Source organism: Dipodomys spectabilis, unplaced genomic scaffold, assembly GCF_019054845.1.
Source record: "Dipodomys spectabilis isolate Male_0828 unplaced genomic scaffold, ASM1905484v1 ptg000365l, whole genome shotgun sequence".
NCBI classification, from domain to species: Eukaryota; Metazoa; Chordata; class Mammalia; order Rodentia; family Heteromyidae; genus Dipodomys; species Dipodomys spectabilis.
The window spans coordinates 4,718,861-4,744,779 of record NW_024871042.1 but is presented as its reverse complement, the minus strand read 5'-3'; the positions used below and the strand labels follow the sequence as shown (position 1 = coordinate 4,744,779).

The following is a 25,919-nucleotide window of genomic DNA, read 5'->3' as shown; positions in this document are numbered from 1 at the left end:
AAGAACATACCCCAACCCCTAACTTCCTTCTATAAAGCTCCAACTCCTACAGATTCCACTCCTTCCCCCAAAGCATCAGGGGCTAGGGACCAAGCCTTTAACACAGGAGCCTTAGGGGACACTAAAGACCTAATCTATAACAGTCAGTCACAGAGCAAGCCCCATGCTGTGTGGTGTGTTCATTCACATGCAGAGGGTAAAATCCCAGCACCTGCTTACTGCCCAGGTTTATAGCAATGCCTCTCAAACATCTTTTCCCTACACAATAAGAGACTTTATTAAGCAAGTTCCCTGGGTCTCTTCAGACATGCAGCAGACATATTAGCATTTCCATTGCTAACATGTTCCTAGAAGGTTGGAGGGAGGTATGGGGTGCTGCTGCTATTGACCCAAGGATCTCACTTTGTAAAACACTGAGTTACACTATAAGCAAAAATTTATGACTCACAGAAGGAATCTATTGAGCTGTGCAATCTCAATGGCTCAGCGAAACCTATAGAAAATCACATTTACCAGAGTAAGTCTCATGAAATACAAATGAATAATGATTCAGGGCATGCTTGGGAGCAAAGCTATATTGCTCTGGCTGTAAATGAGCCTTAAGAGGAAGTATTATTTCCAACATCTTCCAGGAAGTAGATGGTTTAAAATTAATGATCAAATTATAGAGATTTAGTGTTACTAATATCAAGACAGTTTAACAGAAATGCTCACATTTCACAGATGAGGAAACTGAGAACCAAAGACACCATACCAAAGGCTGCTTAAGCACAAGTGGGCCTAGAACGCCTGTCTCCAGACTTGCTGTCCAGTACTCCTCTTGTTTTGGACAATGTCCCTGACCTTGTGAGCTGACTTTCTATCTATGAATGTTTTCATGGCAGAAACAATAAATATGCAAGAGCATCATGACATTTTACTGCCCTTTGTGGCAGAACAATACAGGCTAGTCCTGCACAGTGTCAACCTGAATGACTCCATGCCTAGTGTCTCCTAAAATAAACCCCCATTCCATGCTGACACACAACGTTCATCAGAAAAGAGTGTGCCAAGCAAGCATGCTTCCTGTCTCCCCTTCTTCTTCTTCTCCTTCATACTCCACATACTTGAGAAAACACTGGAAAGCAAACCCCAAAGTAAAAAAGCCATTGCAGAACACTTGTAGCACCCCAGAAGCCCACAGGAGCATTTCTACCCATGAGGACAAGATGTACCCATTTATGGTTTTCTTGGCTCAGGATTAAAAGATAATGTTCTTGCCATTTTAGGAAAACAACTGTCCAGATCAGCTTCATAGTGGACATCCTTCTTCTCCTCAGCTAAGAGCTGTTGTTTTTCATTCAATTAATACTGCTGGCTTGTGCAGCGCCAGGGAGCCCAGGAAATCCCCTCCTCCACCACACACTTCTCATTGCTCTTGCAAAATTAAGACGAGGGTTTGTCGTCATTCATAGTCCTCATCATCCTTGTGGTCCTCATTGTTAACTACCTCCTCCTCCTCCTCTTCTCCCTCTCCCTACCTTTACTCCTCCCCCTCCTCCTGTCAAGAAGAAAAGATAAGGAAAAACAAAGTGCCTATTTTAAAAAGAAAGGTCATCTGGTGACCCATTTGTAGGCGATGCCTTGGCCTGATACTGTGACCAGTTTCCCAGCGGGGTGCCCTCCTTTGACTTCACTGAGACTTTCATGTTCTGCTTCCACCTCTACCTGGAAAGAGAAGTTCTGGGGAAATTCTACTGAGGGATGATTGTAGGTAAAGGCAACAAGCTGAAGGGGAAGCCACAAAGTGGGGACACTTGATGCCAAGCATAAAATACCTGAGTAAGCCTAAACAAAAATTTAAAAGCTACGGGGGGGGGGGGGGGGGGGGGAGTAGAGATGGGAAGGGATGGGAAGGGGAAACAAAGGAGGAGGCAACAATGCTTGGTAAGAAATGCACTCATTATCTTGTCCGTGTAATTGTAACCCCTCTGTACGGTATTTTCACAATTAAAAAAAAAAAAAAGAAAGAAAATGTTGGGGGTTTCCCCCTGTACTTCTTTTGAATCCTTTAATAAATATTTTCTTTAAAAAAATTTAAAAGCCATTTCAAAACTCTCTAAGACAGGTGGCCCATTGGACAGAGTTCTACACAAACATGCAGAAGGTCTATCTATAATTCCAATGGTACTGTCACTGGCTGACCAGGTCTGCTGGATTAGTGTGAACACAATAAACAATGACAGAGACAATGTGATTTTATCACAGACTCACATGCAACCCTGTCCAATCAATGTGAATATTTTGCTTAGCTTTTTTCATTCAGATAATTTTGCCTACTTGTGAATATTAGTTGGATAAAGAGGTTTCATGGTGACATAAAACACTTTAACCTATATTTTAGATAACCAATGATACATATTTATGACTTATCTATTCAATAGAGGACCAGTCAGCCTGTACAATGGAAATTATTTTAAAAGTAACTACCTTCATATAAAACACAAGATAGTAAAATTGCAACATGGAACATCCTGTTTATAAGTCAAAAATGGAACACAAAGTTGTATTTATTTTCTTTCATTTGGTGTGGGAGGAATATTTACTACCTCTGTGAAGATTATTTGTGCATATGACAGAACACTACAAAGGAGTATTAATATTTTGATCAAGACAGGTAACATAACTTTAACTCAGTTCGTTCTTTCCTTCTACCTCTGTTATTATCTACTTAGTTTACAAAATTACATAAAGTATGTAAATTAGTTGGTAACAGGTTATCAGAGCAAAAGTAATAAAACAAATATTTACTGATTTTCTCCTCCATATTAGATATTAGGTATACAGCCAAACTTAAATGTTCCATACTAAATTCCTGTTTCAGGAACAGATATTTCAGTTGGACGAGGGTAATAATCAAATGTGTAAATAAATAATAGCCATCAAATAGTCAGGTGCTGGTGACTCACACCTATAATCCTAGCTACTCAGGAGGTTGAGATCTGAGGATCACAGTTGGAAACCAGCTTAGGAAGAAAAGTCCAAGAGACTCTTATCTCCAATTAACTACTCAGAAAAAGATAGAGGTGGCACTGTGGCTCAAGTGCTAGTCTTGGACACAAAGAGGCTCAGGGACAGCTCCCAGGCCCTGAGTTCAAGCTCCAGGACCTGCAAAAGAAAAAAATATTGCCATCAAATGATGATGATGCATAAATGGTACTATAAATGATCCACTGATATGCACACAATCAGTCTGGATTTTCTTGTGGATACCACTTTGCAGTGAGTCAAACTATTGCCAGGATTTGCTACACTGAGTTTCCTATGCTGTGCCAATATACTTAAATAAACTTGGCAGTTTTAAACAGCTCCAAATCTCACAATCCCAAAGGGGGTCTCACCTAGTGTAGCAGGGTTGTGTTCCTTTTGTAAGTTCTAGAGCAAGATACATTTTCTATATTTTCCAGCTCCTAGAGACTGCCTGTATTGTGTGGTTTATGGTCCCTCCTTCCATCTATAAGGTAGTCATCACATCTTTCTGACCTCTGCTAAGGTCATCATAGTCACTTCTCTGATTTATTTTCCTGCCTCTTTCTTTCCCTTATAAGGATATATGTAATTGCATATGCACCACCTTGATAATCCAGGACAATCTCTGAATCTCAAGGTCAGATGACTAGCAATCTTAATTCTATCTACAATCTTAATTCCTCCCTTACCTGCCATGTAATACAGCAAATTCACAGATTCAGGGAACCAGGGAATAAATATCCACAAGGAAAGCATAATTTTGCCTATTATACAAGGGTAACTTCTACATTGCCTTCGCAAAATTGTTTGGTAATCTCTTTCTTCAGACATGTTTAAAGTAGCAGAAACAGAATAAGGTATTTTACTCCAGAGGACTCACTTCAAAACAAGAACTATCTACTAGTACGACTCTGGGCAAGTCCCATTCATTCAAAAAGGATAATACCTAATCCTAATTATACCTAAGCAATGGTTCTGTATAGATAATTACATAAAGTAAATTATAGAAAAACTGTGTTCCTGGAAAATGCAAAGCCAAGTTAGCAAGTATAGATTCAGTTGTTCCTGAGTTCCTCTATCCAAGAGCTGAATTTCCTTTTCTTTGTAACAAACTAAAATTTCCAAACTTAGAATAAGCATTCTGTTATAGGATATTACGATAAATAGCTGCTGGCATGCAATTCACTTGTTGACAAGCTCTCCCTGAAGGACCTGAAGGAAATATACAAATACACAAAAAGACTAGGTATGAAAGAGTCCCTGAAGAATAATGCAATGTGACAGGTAGACTAGAAGGAGGGTTAATACCAATCCCCAAGTGTAAACCCCTACCTCAGAAACATGATTGATCCCTTTGCACTGGAAAAAGATGCTTTCAAGAGTACCCTCACTACAACAATACATCTTTCTAAAGCCATCTATTCAGCCATCTATTTCCAGCTCCTGGAAATTCAAATTCACCAAGCCAGAAAATAGAAAATTATGTATTATCTTCTGAAAATTAACTGAAAAGAAGAGAGGTAAAAAAGAACCCAAGAAGATATTAAAAACTAGGAAAGGTAGTGTTTTCGTGCAATAATACTGAAGATCTAATTACTGAGGGCACAGACTAAGAGTCAAAAATGACAGAAGTGAAGATGACCAACACTGACCTTTTCCCAAAGAGCCATCTAAATTACAAATGTTTTACATTCCAACCCAACTGCCCAAAATAAATGAAAAGTCACAATCAAAGGTCTATACTCCAGGTAACTTGAAACATAATTAGGACTTGGAATTTTTAAATATACAGAGAAATACACTCATCACTTAGAAAAACAATTTTGTGCCAGTCCTGGGCTTGAACTCAGGGCCTAGACACTCTCCCTGAGTTTCTTTTGCTCAAGGCTAGTGCTATACCTCTTAAGCCATAGCTCCACTTATGGCTTTTTTGGTCATTAATTGGAGATAAGAGTCTCATATGTTTTTCTGCTTGGACTGGCTTTGAATCACAATCCTCAGATCTCAGCCTCCTGAGTAGCTAGGATTATAGGTGTGAGCTACCAGTGCCAGAACTAAATTTTTTAAGTCTAGATAATTACAGAAAAAGATAAAACTACACTTAAAAGACTATTTTTAAAGTGTCAGTAATAACTACATGATACTTCAAAGTGAATCTGAAGGTATTCTTGAACCGAAAGGCATTATTAATCAAAAATCATAAAAACATAAATACATCCTTAACTATAAAAGAAATGCAAATCAAAATGACACTGAGATTCCATCTTACTCCAGTCAAAATGGCTACCATCAAACAAACAGCAACATATATCAGTAAGAATATGGAGGAAGGGGAGGACCTTATACACTGTGGATAAGAATTAAAATTAATGTAGCCACTATGGAAATCAGTATGGAAGGTCTTTAAAACTCTAGAAATAGAACCACCATATGATCCAGTTACATTACTCCTAGGCATATAACCAAAGGAATGTAAATCAGCATACAATCAAGATACTTTCACACATATATTTATCAGCACTCTTCACAATAATCTAAACATGGAAATATATGTATATACATGTGTATATACACTTCATACACACATACAAAGAAGCATGATTCAGTCACAAAGAAGAATGAAATTATGTCATTTTCAGTAAAATGAAAAATGAGAAAGACAAATATTCAATGTTCTCCTTAAGATGTGGAATTTAGTTCTTAAAAATGAATGACAAAAAAAAACACAAAAAAAAATGAATGACAAAGGCAGGTACTGGTAGCTCACGCTTATAATCCTAGCTACTCAGGTGGCAGAAATCTGAGGATCATGGTTCAAAGCCAGCCCAGGCAAGAAAGTCAATGAAACTCTTATCTCCAACTAACCACCAGAAACCTGGAGCTGGAGCTGTAGTTCAAAGTGGTAGAAGGCCAACCTTAAGCAAAAAAGCTCAGGGACAGCACCTAGGCCCAGAGTTCAAGCCCCAAAACCAACAAAGAAAGCAAGAGAGAGCAAAAGTGAGAGCTAGGGAGGGAGAGGGGGAGGGGGGGGTTAGGAGCCATTTAAGGTAGATACCAGCATGAGTGGGGAAGGTAGTGGGGAAGGTGAGGTAGTAGGTAAATATGGCCACAATACCTTATGCACTTGTATTAGAACAATCAAACTTGTTAAAAATTATTTTAAAAGCAGGGAAAGAAGATGAAAAAGTAATAGGATGAATTTAATCAAAGTACTTTGTATGCAAGTGTGGAAATATTGTAATTAAACCCTTTTGTATAACTATTATTTGCTAATAAAGCTAAAAAATAATTGAAAGTACTTAGCTGGGCGCTGGTGGCCCACACGTGTAATCTTAGCTATTCAGGAAGCTGAGACCTGAGAATCATGTTCAAAGATAGCCCGGGGAAGGAAAATCTGTGAGACTCTTATTTCCAATTAACTACCAAAACTCTGAAAGTGGCTCAAAGGGGTAGAACTCTAACCTTGAGCAAAAAAAGCTCAAAGGCAGTACAAAGGCCCTAAGTTCAAGCCCCAGGACCAGCACACACACACACAAAAGTTAATTAAATAAATAAAAACACTGAGTTCAACATATTAGAAAGCAAAAAGTAGCTAATATAATTTTAAATAAATACTAAACCTGTAATCAATAATTTAAAGAAGGTAAAAAACAAAATTGATAAATACTACCTTTTAAAATTAATAAAATAAACTAAATACAGTTGGGTTTAGTCAAGAAGAAAAAGAAAAAGAAACATTTAAGTTAATACTGAAAATAATTACATAATCACAATTGCAGAAAAAGTCAAAGCAAAACAGAGTAATACTTTTGTTTTTAAAATCTAATGAAATGGACATTTCTCTGAAAAAATACAAATTTTCCACATAGAAAGTGTTAATGAAAAAAACTTCAGTTTGTTCCAATTTTACTATCAGGGATCATCATAGAACAGGCAGTTTATCTATATTATAAACTTATCTCACTAATATAAAACAAAAAATTCATATAGAATCCAGCAAATCAAATTCAACACCATATTAAAAAGCATATCATGGCTCTCAAGGCTTGTCTCTGGGGAGTGAGTCATTTACTATGGATATCTATTTATCTTCTATTAAACACTTCAAAAAGTGTTAATAAATCATATGGCCACATACAACATCTTAGGACTTTAAAAAATAAGGAAGCTAGCAATAGAAGAAAAATTCCATAGCATAATGAAAAACAATTAATAGCCAGTATTAAAAAGCTATTCGGCTACAGCATGGATCTCAAAATTTCCTAGTGGCAAATTATTACAAAATTTAACAATATTGGTTTGTATAATTAATTTATGCTTTGTATGTCCCTCCCCCATGGTATAACCCCTGCTATCACTGTATTTGATGTTGATATAATTTGTGGAGGGGAAGGGGAAAAACAAATCGATTAAATAGGGATACAGGTGGACCCATTGCAACAATAAGATATACAAGTCATTATGTTGAAAACGAACTTTACAACTTTGGTGTGGGGGGGGGAAAGATTGGGGGGGCGGGGGGAGGATGGGAAGGGATGGGAAGGGGAAACAAAGGAGGAGGCTACAATACTTGATAAGAAATGTACTCATTATCTTGCCCATGTAATTGTAACCCCTCTGTACAGTATTTTCACAATAAAAAAAAAATTAATTTATGGTTGTTACAACATTTCAAACTGTTAAGACTGAAACATAAAGAAGAAATATTTTAATATATGTAGAATAAAGAAAGCAATAGTAAAAACAAATAATAAATACCAGAATCACTTTCACAAATAAATGTAGGAAAAAATAGGGAAATAATCAGTAATTTTAATAGACTTCTATAAAACTTTGATCAAACACAGCAGCACAGGCAAAATGAGAAGAACCAAAGCTATAAAATGCCTTTTTTCCACCAACTATTTATAGATGTGTCCAAACCCAGAGGAATTCCAGGGAAATTTAACAGAAATTCTCAAGTTCACTTGGAAAGATAAAGGGCTGATAATAGCAAATGACTTTTTTCTAAAACAAGAGGAAAGGACTCTTGCCCTACCAGATAATTAGCATGCTAATAAACCACAATTAATTAATGAGTAAGTAGAACAAAATAAATGCCACAAAACCCCAGCACAGAGAGAAAAAGCATGGAATAAAAGTGATACATGGATCTGTGGGTGAGGGAGTATTTGATACACTATGCTAGGATTAAATGCTAAATCTGCTGAAATCTTCATCTCTTGGCAAAATAAATCCAAATTAAACTGGTATTTTAAAAATTAAACCACAAAAATAGGGGTAAAAAGACAGAAAGGATTATGTGGAATACAAGATTGAGACCCTAGATCTAAGAATAAAATAATGAAAAAAGATAAAACAAAAAGAAATACATGTTTGCTGGCTCTGATGGGTCATACCTAAAATCTTAGCAACTCAGTAGGCTGAGATATGAGGATTGTGGTTCAAAGCCAGCCCAAGCAAGAAAGTCCATCAATTCTTATCACTAATTAACCACCAAAAAATGAGAAGTGGAGCTGTGGCTCAAGTGATAGAAAAATACCCTTGAGCAAAAACTCAGAGACAGCATAAATTTAGGCTGAATTCAAGCCCCACAACTGGCACCAAAATAACTAAAAATAAATTTTTAAAGCAGTTTTAAATAAATATAAATGAAAATCTACATGCCTGATTTTTTTTGAAAGAGAGTAAAAGATTCCAACCCAGTATATCCATGAGGATCTTACAAACCATGAAGAACACCATTACCCTATTAGAAAAAGAACAGAGACATCACACGAACCATACTTTCTCCCGAAGAAAGAAGCATAAGTAGCTGATAAATATTTGTAAAAATACTCAGCCTCCTGATGAACGGGGAAAGTAAATTAAAGCAATAAGACGCCATCTTCCTGCAATCAGTAAAAATATGTAGGCGATATGGTGTAACTCAATGGAAGAGTACTGGCCTAACATCTGCAACGCCTTTAGTTCAATTCCCAGCACTAGAAAAAAATATAAGAGAAAAATGTGTAAAACAATTACAATATTTACCCAGGCAACATGGCAATTGGGATTTCAAATCTGTTTGAATTAGTGAAAGAGCCTTTAAAACTGACACACACTCTGTGACATAAAAATATCACTTCTAAGAAGAAAAACATATCACTTCTAAAAAGGTTGTCAGAGATTGGCAAACACTTGTGTATAAGAAACTCACCACAGGGGCTGGGAAGGTGGCTCAGTGGTAGAGCGCTTGCCTTGCATGCCAGAGGCCCTGGGTTCGATTCCTCAGCACCACATAAGCAAAAAGAAAAAAGCCGGAAGTGGCACAGTGGCTCAAGTGGTAGAGCACTAGCCTTGAGCTGAAGAGCTGAGGGACAGCACCCAGGCCCAGAGTTCAGGCCCCATGACTGGACCTCTCCCCCCCTCCAAAAAAAAGAAACTCACCACAGGTTGACGAAAAACGAACTTTACAATTTAAGGGGGAGGGGGAGTGTAGCAGTAGAGGTGGGAGGTAAAGGATGATAGGGAAAAACAAAGGAGGAGGGAACAAAGCTTGAAAAGAAATGTACTCATTACCTTGCTCATGTAACTGTAACCCCTCTGTACAGTATTTTCACAATAAAAAAACATTAAAAAATAAAAATAACAGCCAATAACAGTGAGGAGTGTAGGGAAATGCTTCACTATATCAGGTAGAGCCAGGAATAAATTAATTATGATACCATCAATCAAAGTATAAGATGTAACAGTTAATTCCCCAGAATATAAGATCAGATACCTTGGATTGAAATCCCACTTGGTCTCATAAAAACAATGAGATGTGCAAGACACTATGTTGGTAATGAACTTTACAACTTGGGGAGGGAGGAGGAGTTGGGGAGCCGGGAGAGAGGGATTGTAGGGAAAAAACAAAGGAGGAGGTAACAATGCTCTTATCACCTGACTCATGTAACTGTAACCCCTTTGAACAGTATTTTTACAATAAAATTTTTCTTTGTATATAAAATGGAAACAAAAATTATAGCCACTCCACAGAATTGTTTGAGGACTTAAAGAGGTCAAGACAGGTAAAGCCCTTGGAACAATGCCTCAGGAATTCTATGTGCTCAATCACTTGCCCATGATGCTAAGAAATAAACTGTGGCTTTGATTTTTATGCCAGATGCCATGGTGCAAATCTATAGTGTGAGTGCTCAGAAAGCAGAGGCAGGAAGCATTAGGAGTCAGCCTAGGCTACATAGTAAGACCTTGTCTCAAAAAAAAGTGTGTTTTTGCTGGGAAGGTGGCTCAGTGGTACAGCACTTGCCTTTTTTTTTTTTTTTAGAGCACTTGCCTTGAATGCATGAGGTCCTGGGTTCGATTCCTCAGCACCAAATAAGCAAAAAGAAAAAAGCCGGAAGTGGTGCTGTGGCTCAAGAGGTAGGCGCTAGCCTTGAGCTGAAGAGCTGAGGGACAGCGCCCAGGCCCAGAGTTCAGGCCCCACGACTGGACCCAAAAACAAACAAACAAACAAACAAAAGTGTGTTTTTTAGTACTATGAAGCAGCCATTACAAATTATTTTTCAGTTTAATGTCACAAAGAAATGTTCACAAGTTAAATATAGAATCCAGCAATTCTAAGCAATCTCTTCAAAGAAATAGAAGAGGAGGAAATATTTCCTAACACATTTTATATGATCAGTGTTATCCTGATAGAAAAACCAGACAAAAATAGGACCAGAAAAGAAAACTTCAGACTGATAGCTCAAGTGATCATAGGCACAAAATTCCTTGACAAAATGTGACCATGTCAAGTCTGAGAAATATAAAATGAAAAACACACTGTGATCAAGTTTGGTTTAACTAGAGTATACAAAGCTGATTCTATATTGAAATATAGAAACATGTGATCCACCCTATTAATTTTCTAAAGAAGAAAAATCACATGCTCATACCAATTGATACAGGTAAAACATTGGATAAACCTCAACTTCTATTCTTTAAAAAAATGTCTCAACAAACAGATTGACACAAAATTCTTTAATAAAGGACATCTACAAATAACAATAACAACAAAAACCTATAACAAACATCACATTTCACAGTGAAGAACTACTTTCCCTAACATCAGGGATGAGGCATGAATGACTATCCAGGTTCAACATTAAACTGATAGCACTAACCAGTCCAATAGGTAACAAAAAGAAATTACTTACCTATAGCTCAATGTTTACAGTAAATTTACTATTGAACATCTGTATAACATACCACTTGGCCAAAAACAAAAGGAAGGAACTATTAATTTGATTCAGGAAAAAGTTAGATCAATGAGAGTAAAAAAGTAATGTCTCAAAAAAAAATTACAGACTGTGAGTTTCCATTTGCATGACAGTTCATTCATGGGTTTTGTTCTGTGTTTGATGCAAGGTCTCACCATGTAGCCCAGACTGGCTTCAAATTCATGATCCTCCTACACGCTCTTCCTTAATGCTGGGATTACAGGCATGTTCTGCCACTTTACCTAAACAAACAGTCCAGGTGGCTCTGTAATCCCAGCTACTGAGGAGGCTGACATCTGAGGATCACCTTTCAAAGCCAGCCCGGACAGGAGGAAAGTCCATGAGACTCTGATCTCCAATAAACCACCAGAAAACCGGAAGTGTCGCTGTGGCTCAAGTGGTAGGGCGCTAGCCTTGAGCTGAAACGTTAAAGGACAGTGCCCAGGCCCAGAGTTCAAGCCCACGACCAACAAACAAAAATGACAGTGAGAGAGAACCCAAGCCAGGGCCAAGGATAGAGGAAGGGTATGACTGCAAGGAGATCATTTAAAGAAGGGGTTGTTTATTTTGGGGGGGGGGAGATACAATAGTCTATATCTTGACTATGAATTTTACCATGTCTAATTTAAAATTTAAGTTTTTTTAATTTAAAAAATTAAAGGAAGATCTAAGACACTTATATAAAAAGGAAATGCACCACAATACCAGAAAATAATAGAATTGCCCTGAACTTAAAGGAAGAAATGAGTTTACTTTTTGAATATATCCTAGTACATATTGAGTTTATCCCACCAAACTGGGCTTGTTTTCAGGAGATCTTCACCATCAGCTTTTCAAAACCTGGATTGATAAAGTCCTAGAAAGCTTTTGTTTCTATGGAACTGATGTTCAAATTACAGCTGAGACTTCCAACGAAAGAAAAAAATGAAAACTTGCAAGATCAAAGACTTCCAATGAGAGAAATTCATGGCCACTCATTTTCAAAACAAAGTAATCTGAACAATTAAATGAAGCAGCTTACCCAAGTAGAAGAAGGTGAGACAATGGTGTGAGTTCTTTCCTAAAGCAAGTTGGGAGCTTCCTACCAGCCAGTGTTTCCACCTAAACAGACCTCTTATTTGACACAAGAAGCATCTCATTTGAAATTCCCTAATTTCCCCAGTACTGACTACATTGAATGTCAAAAGAAAATTCCCCAAAAGACTCTAGTACTTCAGAAACATTTCAGAATTTGAGATCATTTTATCAGCAGTGTGTTTACATTAAGTGTATTTTATCACTTAAACTTTCTGCTGTTTATTTACTAAACAAGGAGTCCGAATTGCACTTTTCTTCTATGTCACTTGCCTCCAACATAAAAATCAGCATGCAGACTCAATGGCCTTAAAGAGTACCTCAATCTCTAATATTCCAGAAACAAATAATGGTGAAAGTAATATTACAAGATACCTACCTAAACTACTGAATGAGTGAACTACTGAATGAAGCACTCATTCAGATGTATCGTGCAAATGACAGAAAAAAAAATAATTAGGCAGCAAAGAAACTGCTAACAAGCCAAGCATGGTCTTTATCAGATGCTGAGCTCATGTTTGCATAGCTGAGAGCAACAAGATTTTGAAGGCATGAACTCTCCAGAGCTAAAGATCTGAATATAGATTGACTTGGTCATCTCCCTAAGCCACCTCATAAGCAATCTTTGGGCAGAGAGCATTATTCTGGGTGTTAGAATTTCCCTTACTGTTAGAATGTTTTACTTGTTTTGCCATTGACTCAGATTTAAGTTACTTAAGTTTCTTAAGTTACGGAAATTTTTGCACTAAGAGGTGGATGGAGTATGATCATAAGAGAGGGAACTTTGTCTTTGGTGGTGGATGTACAAACCTATACAGTGACAGACTGTATAACACTCAATGAGCATGGACACAGACCCAGTAAAACATGGTGAATCTGAATAAGAGGGGTGGATTGTATCAATATCACTATCTTGGGGATGTTACAGTTTTGTAAAGCGTTACCAGTGAAAGACAATAGAAAAAATATGCAGCAAATGTGTCTGTATTATTACTTACTCTACCTGCACACAAATCGGCAAATTCTCCTAATGAATGCTTCAGGTTAAAAAAAAAAAGAACATGTTAAAGATTAAGCCTTCCTTCTACCCAGCCAGCCCACTGGTCCTTGCAGGAGGCAGAAACTCTTCTCAATTTCCTATGTACAACAGCTAAAAGTGAAAAGGAAGGTAATGGAGAAGAGGGGAAAGCAGACTAACCTAAAATAACTTGGGATAGTTGCTATTTCTTCAAATGAATCAGCCAATCATTTCCATACTCTTAGTTGGGAGACTATCGCTTAGTTGGGAGAATATCCCTGGAGATATAAGAAGGTTTTGCTGGGGGCTGGGAAGTTGGCTCAGTGGTAGAGTGATTGTCTCCCATGCATGAAGCCCTGGGTTCAACTCCTCAGCACCACATAAGCAGAAAAAAGCTGGAAGTAGCACTGTGGCTCAAGTGGTAGGATGCTAGCCTTGACTGAAGAGCTGTACCACAGTGCCCAGGCCCTGAGTTCAGCCCCTCAACAGACCAAAAAAAAAAAAAGGTTTTGCTGAACAAATCTCCCAAGTACCAGCTTCCACCTACAAAGAAACCTCCTCATAAGAAAGGATACTGAGTGATCTTTCTCTAGGAAATCCGACCAGCACCAGATAAGGATGGAAAATGAGACATGGAATATGAAATGGCTACAGCAGATCATCTTACAGGAACACTTACAATCAACAATATGTTCTGCTGCTGTTGCAGTCATCTTTGCAATAGTCCCATCTAAAGAGTCCCATCAATTTTCCCCTGTTATTTGAAGAAAGAACCAATCATGGATAACAAAACAGAACGGATGGACAAAAGCAACTTGGATAAACTAGTCTATAAAGGGTAAAGAAAATTTCAAAGACTGTGCTATGTATATGCCTATATTTAATAGATATGATATGATACTGAAGAAGTAGCATAGGGTCGATTAAAAATAATTTGCACCAGGCACATATTTACAAGGTTCACATCTTAATCTTAGCTACTCAGGAAGTTGAGATCTAAAGATCGTGGTTTAAAGTCAGCCTGGACAGGAAAGTCTGCGAGACTCTTATCTCTGATTAACTACCAAAAATATCTGGAAGTAAAGCTGTGGCTCTTGAGTTGTAGAGCACTAGCCTTGAGTAAAGAAGCTCAGGGACCGTGCCCAGACCCTGAGTTCAAGCCCCAAGACCAGCACAAAAAAAAAAAGCCTGTTCAAGAAAAAGAGATGTTAGAAATTAAAAATATGACAGCAGAAATAAAAATTCAGTATTAAATGTTAAAATTCTCACTCTATTTATGTGTTTATAAATGAATTTTAGCCTCCACATGTGAAGGAAAACATGCAACCTTTGTCTCTCCGGGCCTGCCTTAACATACATTTTTCCAGGTACTTCCACTTCTTTGTGAATGACACAATATCATTCTTTCTAATGGATGGTTAAAATTCCATTGTTTATATATACTAAATTTTCTTGATTCATTCATCCATTGAGGGGCATCTGGGCTGATTCCATACCTTGCCCATGGTGAATAGTGCTGCAGTGAACATGGTAGTGCTGGTAACTTTACTGTATCCTACTTAGTAATCCTTTGGATAAATGCCCAGGAGTGGAATTGCTGGATCACAGGGTAGTTCTATGTTTACTTTTTTTGAGGAACCGCCATACTGCTTTCCAGAGTGGTTAAACAAGTTAATATTTCCACCAGCAGTGTACTAGGGCTCCTTTTGGGCCATATCCATATAAATGTATTAACTGAAAAATGATAGGTTCAAGGGAGAACTCAAATAGTGTAATTCCTTAGAAAGGCAAGGTTAGAGTTCAACAAAAATAAACATCAGGATATAGGTACTTGAAAGGAGTTGGTTCAAGTGAAAAAGCATAGATAAATGAAGAGAAAAAGGAGGGAGAATGTGGTCAAAAATTCAAAATATATCCTATAAAAATTAAGAAACTGAAAAAAGAGGTAAGTTGGGGGGATGAGTGAGAATATTGAAAGAGGTGGCATTGATCAAGATTCAATGAATTCATAAATTGCTTTGTTAATTGGCAATTTCTTTGTACAACTACCTAAAAAGGAAAATTTTAATGTACTCTTAGAAATTACAGCAAAAGGCCAGTATATGATTTCATGCTTACAATACCATCACTCAAGAGGCAGAATTAGAGGCATATCTGGGCTACACAATAACATCTTGTCTGCAAAAGAAAAAAGAAAGAAAGAAGATTACAAGGATGAGAAAAATGGGAGAAAATTAGGAGATCAATCTAGGAGTGGAACATTCAAAACAATCCAGAAAGAGAGAAGAAACAAAGGATGGAGAAAATTATAGAAGGAAATCCCCAGACCTGAATGGCATTCACTTCCAGATTAAATGAATCTGCTCTAAGATCCAGGAAGATGTATGAACTCACCCACATCACTCATGTAATTGTGACATGGCTGAAATTCCTAACAAATATCACTTTAGGAATGATGTAAATATCATAGGTCTCTTCAAGAGAAGACAGATTCCAAAAACAACTGAAAACTAGAACAGCATCAGACTTCCTTCAGTCACCACTGAAAGGTAAAAGACACCCAAGCAATGCCTTCAAAATCCCAGGGAAAATGTGGTTCAATCTAAATTCCTAATCCAGTCTAATAAGTGTGGCAGAAAGAATATATTTTCAAACATACAAGGTTGCAAGCCTGTACTTTTTCCCTTGGATGTGTGGTCCCAAAACATACAGTGCAAATGGAGAAGTAAGCCAAGAAAGACACATGCATGGTTCCACACAGGGAGAATTTTAGGATGAAGCTCAAAAGGAGATAGAAAGATGACAGCTGAGCAGCAAGGCTTACCAAGCAACCTGCCCAGACTAGACTAAGCCAGAGGACTCTGGTAAAGATTTCTTCCAAAAGAAAACTCCATAGAATATTTGATATCAAGAGGAGATTGGGCCAACAGAAGAAAATCTGGGCTTCGACTGTGACAAAGTTTTAGAAATAGTATTTGTTCACCCATACAACAGGAAAATTAGGCCCAGTGCATTTCATAGCTCAGCTCCAAGAAGTATTTATGTCATGGTGATAAGGTAAATATTAAACATTCATCTAACCCAGTGGTGCTCAGTCTTGGCTGGACAGAGGGATCATCTCTATCTCTATAATTAAAAAAAAAACAACCCTGTGCCATGTCATACCCTGGAACCCTACATCTGAATCTCTACCAGTTGAGAAAGGAGTAAGAGTCAGTTTCCCAGGTGATTACAACAGGAAGAGAAGACTGAAAACCAGAGAGTTCAGGTGAGACAATTTAACAATTTGTGAGCTGTACACTGCTCACAAATCCTCCTCTGTAGATGTAAGCACTTAAAATCTCTATTGTCAACTCTTCCCCTCACTGTACCACCAGCTTGCAAAGTCAAACTAACCGAAAATTAATGTTCCCTGTCCTGTCTGAAAAAAGGCTTTGTTAATTTCCTGATGCCTATTTATGAAGCCTCCTTTCTCTGGTCACCCATGCCTCCTCTTCTCTACAACTTCATTCTTTCCTGTTCTACCCTCCACAAGTTTCCATTTTCAGGGGTAGACCAGTTTACCAAGCCCAAACATTGCAGGGGGAGGTGCCACAGGAGAGTGAACAGAAATGTTACAAACGTTGCAAAAGGAAAATTCCCCTAACTGGGTAGTAAATGAGCAGACTTCTCACCCTCTCCCAAATAAATTGCTATTGAAAAACAAGGAATAGTTGCTAGATTTCATGACTGAAATAAACAAGCTGGTTTGGACAGCTCCAAAAATGGCAAAGATCTTTCCCCAGTTCCCTAGAGTTTCTTCTAACTTCACAGTTCAAAGGGTCAAGACTTGCCTGCACCATGGCCCACAAGTGAGCTAGGATGAGTTTCTACCAAGGTCTGAAAAAAAATGTATGTATAGTCATTCTAACTCTATTAGCATGCCTGTGGTTCAAAGAAAACTTAGCCCTACAACGCCCATGTTGAATTTAGCTACCCTTTGCTAGAGAAAGCCTATGCCTTCCTGCTTTCCTTTAAATCTGAAGGACAAGGTTAATTTTAAAAAAGAAACAAACAACCTGTATTGAGGTAAGAGGTCTTTCAGGAGAATAGTTCACCCTTCTTCTTGATCTTTTGTGTTTTGCCCCCAGCTACACGTCCTCAATTTGTTGGACCCCTTTCAAGTGGCAAGTAAATGGACTTAAGTTTGATAAGGATTCCTCTCCACTCACTTGCTGCACACAATCTCACCAAAAAGCCTTTTGGTTGGGTAAGATCAGTGCCAAAAATTTCATTACCATGCCACAGCACCACACAGGCTGAGATATCAATATATGTTCTCATCTAAAGTAAAAGAGAGAAGCTGTTTTTTCTGCAAATGAACCAATACTTGATAATATCATGTTTAAACTTTTTCCAGATCTGATATTGGAAAATTACATTGCATAATTATTAAATTTGTATTTCCTTATTAATAATAAAACTTGGAAGTTTTACTTGTGTCTGTTAGCCATTGTGCAATTGCATTTTCATAATTTGCCTGGGTTCTTTGACCAGTTTTCTCATAATGAGTTTGTCTTTTTAAATTTCCCATTCTTTAACATTCTATTACTTTCTATTTCTCAAGTTCTATATTTTCCTGACCACCATGACATCATCCAGACCACATTGTACTTCTTGTTTGTATACCTCATAATGCTTTTTTTTTGTACTCAAAGGCCTGAGTGTTGTCCCTTAGCTTTTGCATTCAAGGCTGGTGTTCTATCACTTGAGCCATACATCTACTTTCAGCTTTGTGTGGTTAATTGGAAACAAGACTCTCACAGATTTTCCTGCTGGCAATGGCTTTAAACTGTGACCCTCAGATCTCATCCTACTGAGTATTTAGAATTACAGGCATGAGCTACCAGCACTCAGCGTGTGTGTGTGTGTGTGTGTGTGTGTGTGTGTGTGTGTGTGTGTGTGTGTGTGTGTGTGTGTGTGTGTGTGGTTTGAACTCAAGACAGGTACCCTACCAGTTGAGCTACACCTCCCTACCTTGACTCTTAAGAAATAGTGCTTCTCTCCTCACTAGACCATTGTCACCCCAGCAACTAGCAAAAGGCCCTCCATGAATTTGATGAATGAAGGAACAAAGACTCCTGTATGTGATACCCTTTGGATCCAGGCAGGAAATCCCTGAAGGAGTTTCAATTTAAAGAGTTTCCTAAGGGTTAGTTTACAAAGGTGAGTGACATCAGAGCTAGAGGAGCTAACATGAGATGGGAATACCCCAGGACTAGCCACAGTGAGAAGCATGACCAACTCCAGGCTAGAAAGGAATGAGAGCAGAAGGTGGAACTGGAGGGGCTTGCAGCCCATCATCGCCGACCAGGAAAACCTGCCTCCCCTTGCATCTTTAATGCTTTAGACTCTCAACTCCTACAGGATAACACCTCATTTGAAACTACTGCAAACAATGAATAAAAGCAATTGCCAAACAATCTCTGCAAAAACAGAAGGCAGAAACCTCAAATTTTCTTCCTTGGCAACACAGTCCACTTCCTGTGCAACTTCAGGGACATTTTCTGAATTCCTCATACCTCAGTTTCCCAGTTAAGAAAATCTGTGTAGCACTTTCCCCATTGCATCCTCAAAGTTTTTTCCTCAAGGAAACCTCCTTACAGAAAAGAGAGTTGCCAGAATCCTGTGCTGTCAGCCAACTTCCACCAGGCCTTGGAATTCTCAGCAAATAGCTGGTTTTGCAATTCTTTGGGCTTTGCCAACCCTCCGGGGTAAAAAAATAAAAAATAAAAATCTTCCCACAAGGATTCAAGACTTGCAAGTAGAGGAAATCTTTGAGAAAAATCTGGGTTGATGAGCAGCTAAGAAAAGCCAGGAGGAAAGAGACACATCTATATATGTTTTTGCAGAAAATAGAAAAGGTTGAAAGCAATGTGTTTCTAAAATACTGCTTCTATGAAACCAACCTTCTGTTACGTTTTTACTCCTTGGTTGCCTGAAAAAGGCAGGGTGATTCCCAGTCTCTAGTTACACCCTCCCCAGCAAAGGCTGGAAAATGCAGTAATACATGGCTTTGACATAGAAAGGCCTGGGTTCAAATCTTGCCACTTCAATGGGCAACCCCAGGCACGATTTGATACCTTTTTTTTTTTTTTTTCAGCTCAAGTGCTGTGGTCAGAGGAGGTAATAACATCTCATTTTCAGGACTAGGTGCAGAATTTGGGGCAGAATTCGAAATCAGGAAAAATATAAAGTACATACCAGCTAATGGGCTTTAACTTTCTTTTCTTTTTAGCAGTACCAGAGTTAGAACACAGGGCCCTGACCTTGTTAGACAAGCACTCTATCACTTGAGTCATGCCCCTACCATTTTTTTGCTTTTCAACTTTTTTTTAAAAGCGTTTACAACCTTGCTCAAGGCTGGCTTGAATTATGATTGACCTTCCTATAGCCTCTCACTTAGCCACTGAGCTGCTGCATTCTGATAACTTGGAAAGAGATGGAAAGAGTCTCGTTAACTTTTTGCTGAGCTAGCCTCAAACGAAAATCCTCTGGATCTCCATCTACTGAGTAGCTGGGATTACAGGCATAAACTATCACACCTAGCTACAAGAGCTATCATTTTCATCCAAGCACTGCAGTTCAGAAATTAGAAGATCTTTTTTCACTTAAGAAGCTTTTTATTTTTGTGCCAGTACTGGGGCTTGTACTTAAGGCCTCACACTCCTTGCTCATAACTGGCGCTGTCTCATTTGAGCCACACTTCCATGTAGGCCTGCAGTGGTTAATTGGAGATAGAGTCTCTGACTTTGTTGCCTGAACAAGCTTTGAAATGACCTCCAGAGTAGCTAGGATTACAGGCATGAGCCATCAGAACCTGGCTTAACAAATTCATTTTTATATATGCCTCTGTATTTAACATCTTCTAAGCTCCTATGACAGGCTGGATGCTAGTGAGATGAAAATAATTCATAGGGTCCCTGACCTCCTGAGGCTCAGAATCTGGTAAGAAAAATACAAAAATGCTAACTGTAATCATTGACATGAAAGAGAAAACACAGCATATTAAGAAAGCACCATGGGAATTTAGTATAATCAAGAAGCTCCTGGGCCTGGAAGTGAAGTTATAGTAGTGACCACAGCAATCCAGACCAGAACACACATGGGAGAGAAGAGAGACCAGAAGGGAGACCTGCTTTCAAAGCAACAGAAAGGTCAGAGTGATGAAGTAAGGAAAGGGGAGATGAGGAGACTTGGGAGTCTGGTAAGCCTGCTCCAAGCACTGTCAGGAATGAGAAGCCATAAAGGCAAAGGTGAGCAGTGAGACCCACAATTTAACTTTTCAGTCCACATCTCCACTGTAGCACCTTCTTCAAAGATCGCCTCTGGCCCTATGCTGCTGAGATGACTGGACGACATTTCTAAGATAAAATATGCACATGCATATGTGTGCATGGACATAAACATGCATGCATATCCACAAGTTTTAGGCTGTTGACTGCCTTGGGTAATGTCTACAATCCAAACTTAAGACTCTTTGCAGTCCCTGGATTTTTTCTCCAATTCAGCCACACCCATATCTCCCATCACACATGCCCTGCTCCACTAAGTGAGTGATGCCTTTGTGTCTCCACTCTCTGAACCAGGGCTGGCATTTGCCATGGCAGAAAATAGTGGCAGCGGCACCATGTGGCTTCTGAAGCTAGGATGAAAAATACCAGGCACTTCCACCTTGTTCTCTTAGGATGCTTACTCTCTGAACCCAGCTGCCATGCTCTGAGGAGTCCAAACTGAGCCACGTGGAGAGGCCACGTGTAGGTCTGGGCCAACAGCCACATCAACCCCCAGAAATGGGAGTAATGTTGCCTTGGATGATCCAGATCCAGCTGTCAAGTTGCCCAGCCTTGCAACCTTCCCAGCTGAGGCTCCCAACCTAACGAAGCAGAGAAGAAGCCACCCCACCATCTGCCCCAACCAAATTCCTGATTCAACCTATGTATAAGAAAAAAAAATTAAATGTCTGTTAATCCCAAATTGTAGGGTGATTTGCTGCACAATGACACAGAAAATGTGTCAACACTACGTATATACACAGATATATACTTATATGTGTGTGCACATGTATTTTTCCCTAATCACCCCCCTGAGAACCTTCTAGAGTGGATGACTGTGATTACTTCTGAGTTAGAACCCCTGGGCTTTAGCACACGACTCCTTCTGGGGAAAAAAAGATGGCCAGGTAGTTCACATCCAAGAAAAATTAAATACTTTTAAATGACTCAAAATATACAGAAGTAATCCATTCTTGTTGCAAAAATAAACGAAAACTCTCGTTAGCAAATCTTGAATCTTACTGCAATTGGCTTTGAAAACAGATCAAAAGTGAGATCTTTACCCACAACAACTAAATAGGGCACCTGGGGCTTGTCTTTCTCCACTGCTGAAGGCTCACAGTGGAGTGAAAGCACTTGGAAAAGAGTGTTTTCAAGTGAAATAAATTGAGGCATATACCATGTACTTGGCACAGGGCCTGGCACCTAAGATCCTAAACTGTAGTTACTACTCTACTTTTTTGTTGTTAGCATAAAAATGTTTCTTAAATCTAATACTAGCTCTTCCTGACCTAAATTCAACATCCTTCATATTTCATCTCCACTGGGGGGAAGGGGAGGGAGAGGCAGTATAGGTTCTTTTCTGTCTTGGATAAACTGAACATATGGAAAATCTCCTCAGTATATAACCAAAGCTCTTCAGCGTTTTTGGTTAGTAGCCAGGAAAGGGACCTCCGTTTCCATATGATCAGGAACGTCATGTATTATGTAACATAACTGACATATATCTCCATTTGGTTGAAAGCATTGTCCTTTGTACAGGAAAGAAAAAGATAAGAGGAAGATCAGTCTGTGAGGAAAAACAAGCTTCTGAAAAGTTTCCTTGCATAATCACTGCATGGCTTTTGAAGTGAATAACTGAAATATTACCTTTGGTTATTATGAAGGTATCCCCATGGGGTTATATAAATATCATAAAGCTGTGGCGCCAAGACCAAGGAACAGAGGTTGGAACAAAGGGACAAATCACCACAGGTTGATTTATTTCCTTTACCCCTCAATTGCACGTGACTTTCACTCATTCACTCAGCTTCTCAAGTCACAATGTCATTAAACACAAGGCTAAATTCCAGACTAAAAGGACTAAGGAGAGTAGCTCCCAAGTTTCCAGGGTAAGAGCCACTGTTCGTGTTTATGTATGCTGAGTGGCAATTTCCCAGACAGAAATACCAACATCAGATTCACATGCCTTAATTATTCTGTTAAAAAATTACCTACAAAAACCTGTATTTGGGTGCAAAATGCTTCTTCTGTGAATCTCACATGGAAGCCATTGGTATCTGATGGAATGAAAGGTGGTTAAAGAAAGAATTAGAACCAGCAAACTAACTGGGGAAAATAAGACTGGCCAGCTCCACCAACGACTGTTGGCCTTTCTTTCCCAGTTAGATCTTTTAGTTTGGGGGCAGCACTTTTCCTAACTGCATGTGGATAGGACAGTAACAAGTAAGTGAGGAGAAAGGACATGAATAGCAAAAAGAAATACATAGGTAAAGATGAGGGAAAGGTATACACTATGGATTTAAAGCTGAGTCAGTAGCAACTAAACAGAAATGTCACTACCAAGGGAAACCATTTCAAAATGACAGTCTAGTCGCCAGGTTCCAAGTTTACAGTGCTACACACACACACACACACACACACACACACACACACGCCAGATTCTGGTGGAGAGCCACTGATCCTCTTAACTGTATGTTTACATTCTCCATAGAGAGAAAAAAAAATCTGTCTATCCTGGAAAGTAGTGGGAACCCTGTGACTCACGGAGCCCCAAAACACCCAGAATATAGTTGGCACAAAACTGACTTGGAATGGCTCTTGCCAAAGGTGGCATAAACTCTCTGAGTGAGACTCACTCAGTAGACTGATGCCTGGCAGGTCTGAATCTACCCTTGGAGAGAAGTCTGTTTGCTCACACAGGCACTGAACCCATGGCCAGAAGATCCCAGATTCAGAACCAACAGACAGCCAGGCCAAAAAGCTTCCCTGTTGACCATGACCGTCCCTTGCCTATTACCATATATGATGAAGTCTGTTGAGAGATCTGCTAAGACCCAAATGACCATCCAGTTCCACCACACACCACAGTATCAGTCACGTTGCTTGGTGGCATCTTTGAAGATATGGCATCCTCACTATCCAGATACCTTTATTCTGCACTTCGCAACACCTGGTTTCAGAGTTATGACTATCTTCACATCGCAGCACACATTTGCAACTGGTTTTTCTCACAGCGGTCTGCATGGCTCTTTTCCCACAAACCCTGCCACTTGAAAAGCCGGACTATAAAAACATTTTACAAGTTATTCTTCCAAACCTTCCCTTCGTATTTTTTTAAGGCAACTGCACCCCAGAGTCCAAATTGTTTTTGGTAGACAACCGTTCCGAACACATTTCTCCACAACGTCTATTTCAGCTCCAGAAAAAAGCCAAGAACAAAAACCGAACTTGTGGGTGAAAGAGCAGATCCGGGGCAGAGCCACTCCAAAGGAGTGGATGAGGTAAGTGGCCAGGCCCACCGCAGCAGTCCACAAGATGGGGCCATAGGGAAGGAGTCTTCCCAGTGAGCGCTCAGTTTATGAGAGCAAATCCGTGGCTCAGCCTTAGCTGGTGGCTAACACTCCCCACCCACCCCCCCATCCCAAGTTCCGAGCAAGCACCTGTCTGGAAAGGCAGGAGAGGATCTTTCTAAATTGGCCCACTCTTGCCTGTTCTACGGAGAAACACGTGGAGACCTAGGTGTTCACCACCAGCCCATTTCAAGCCTTCAGGGAGCCAAGCTGTACAGGTGGTTACCTGCACAGGTACTGAATCTTACCAAGACAAGTTTATTACTGGCTGTATGGGCACTCGAGTACCCCAGACTCCCTCCCTTCGCTGCCACCAGTCCCTCCAGGGTCAGAGGCACAGGTGAGGGCGCCCCAGGCGACCCGGCTCGCCAGCACGCCGGGGTCTCTTCTGCAAGGCAAGGCGCTGGTGCTGGCATCGAGGACGCCTCCACCTAAACCCTCGAGATGGACGGGGTTCCTCATGCTTGCGCGCGCTTGCTGCCGACCCTAGCCCGCTTTGCCCACCCGCCTTGCGGCCGGGGAGCCCCCCTGGATCTCAGGCCACCCCGCGCCAAGCCCCGGGAGCCGCGGGGCCGCCGGAGCCGCAGCGCCCACTCGGGGCCGGCAAGCGAGCACTCACCCTTCTGCTCTCGCAGGCTCGACAGCGACCAGAGCAGCAGCGCCACCGAGGCCAGGAAGCAAAGCTGGCTCAGCAGAAGGTCCCTCCGGCGGCGGCGGCGGCGGCGGCGGCGCGCGCGGTCCTCGTCGCCGGGCGGCGGCATCCTCGGGCGCCCGGGCAGCGGCCCCAGCGGACAGCGGCTACTCCTGTGGCGGGTGGCCGCGGCGAGGACGGCGGCGGGAAGCAGCCCTGCGCCGAGCAGCCGCGCGTCCTCGCTGCGCTCCCACCCGGCCGCCGCCGCCTCCTCCTCCTCCTCCTCTCTTCCCTCCTCCCGGCCGCTGCCCGTCTCCTCGCCGTCGCCCTCGCCGTCGCTATCGCTCAGTCCCTCCTCCGCCCCTTCCTCCTCCTCCTCCTCCTCGCCGCTCGCCCGCGCCGCCGCCTCCCGGCGTTCGAGGTCCCTCTCCTCCGTGCGCGCCATGGCTCCCACGCTCCGCGCCCGCGCTCGACCTGGGGCGGCGGCGCGGCGGGGGCGGCGGGGGCGGCCGGGAGGCGGGGGCGGCCGAGCAGCGGGAGGAGGAGGAGGAGCGGGGAAGGACCCGGACCGGCGAGAGCAGGGCCCGCCGCTCGCCAAGTCCGCGGACTGGCGAGGCCACCCCGGGCCGGCTCCGGCCTCACGGGCTGCGGGCGCGCGTCGCAGGGCCGCTCTCCTCTCTGATCCGAGCTTGGGCACCTGGGGCCGAGCCCGGGTCAGGAGCACGGGCAAGCATAGTTTGCCTGCAGCCCGCAGCTACCAGGCTGATCCGGCCCGGGCTGGGGGGGTGGGGGGGTGCACGGTCGGGGAGAGGGCGGCGGGGGGCGGGAGGGGGGCAGTGCTTGGGACGCAGCCCTGCGCTGGCCCGCGCGGCGGGGAAGGGGGCGCGCACGGAGGAGAGGGGGCCGGGGAGGGAGCCCTGGTGTGCGGTCCTTCGAGCCTTCGGTGCCAATTGAAGGGGTGGCACCGCACTCGGGACACACACACACACACACACACACACTCACACACACGCCAGCCCTGGTAGGCAGATCTCCACCCAAAAGCCTTGGCCCGAAACTTTCGGAGAAACTAAGGTTCTCTTTAGCCTTCTCCTACACACTCAGTGCCCAGGACGGGAGCGCTGCGAGTGCGCTTGGCTGCGGGCACAGAGCCACTGGCCTCGCCTCCTCCCGCGGGCCTCCTGGGTTCCCCTCTGCCCCCTTGTGGGGATCCCCCAGAGCGCCAGTCTTTGGTCCTGGAAAGTGTCTCCCCAAAGGTTTTTGACTCACAAGGGGTGT

At 41.3% G+C, this 25,919-nt stretch overlaps 1 protein-coding gene across 1 annotated transcript in view; it reads right to left on the bottom strand.

The window, feature by feature from the left end:
- Positions 1-24,771, bottom strand: part of Slc24a3 (solute carrier family 24 member 3) — a 469,379-nt gene extending 444,608 nt beyond the window's left edge. The window contains exon 1 of the mRNA XM_042666545.1: positions 24,630-24,771. Coding sequence (XP_042522479.1) covers positions 24,630-24,771 — 142 coding nt within the window. The remainder of the gene's footprint in view (positions 1-24,629) is intronic.
- Between the last annotated feature and the right edge of the window lie 1,148 nt (positions 24,772-25,919).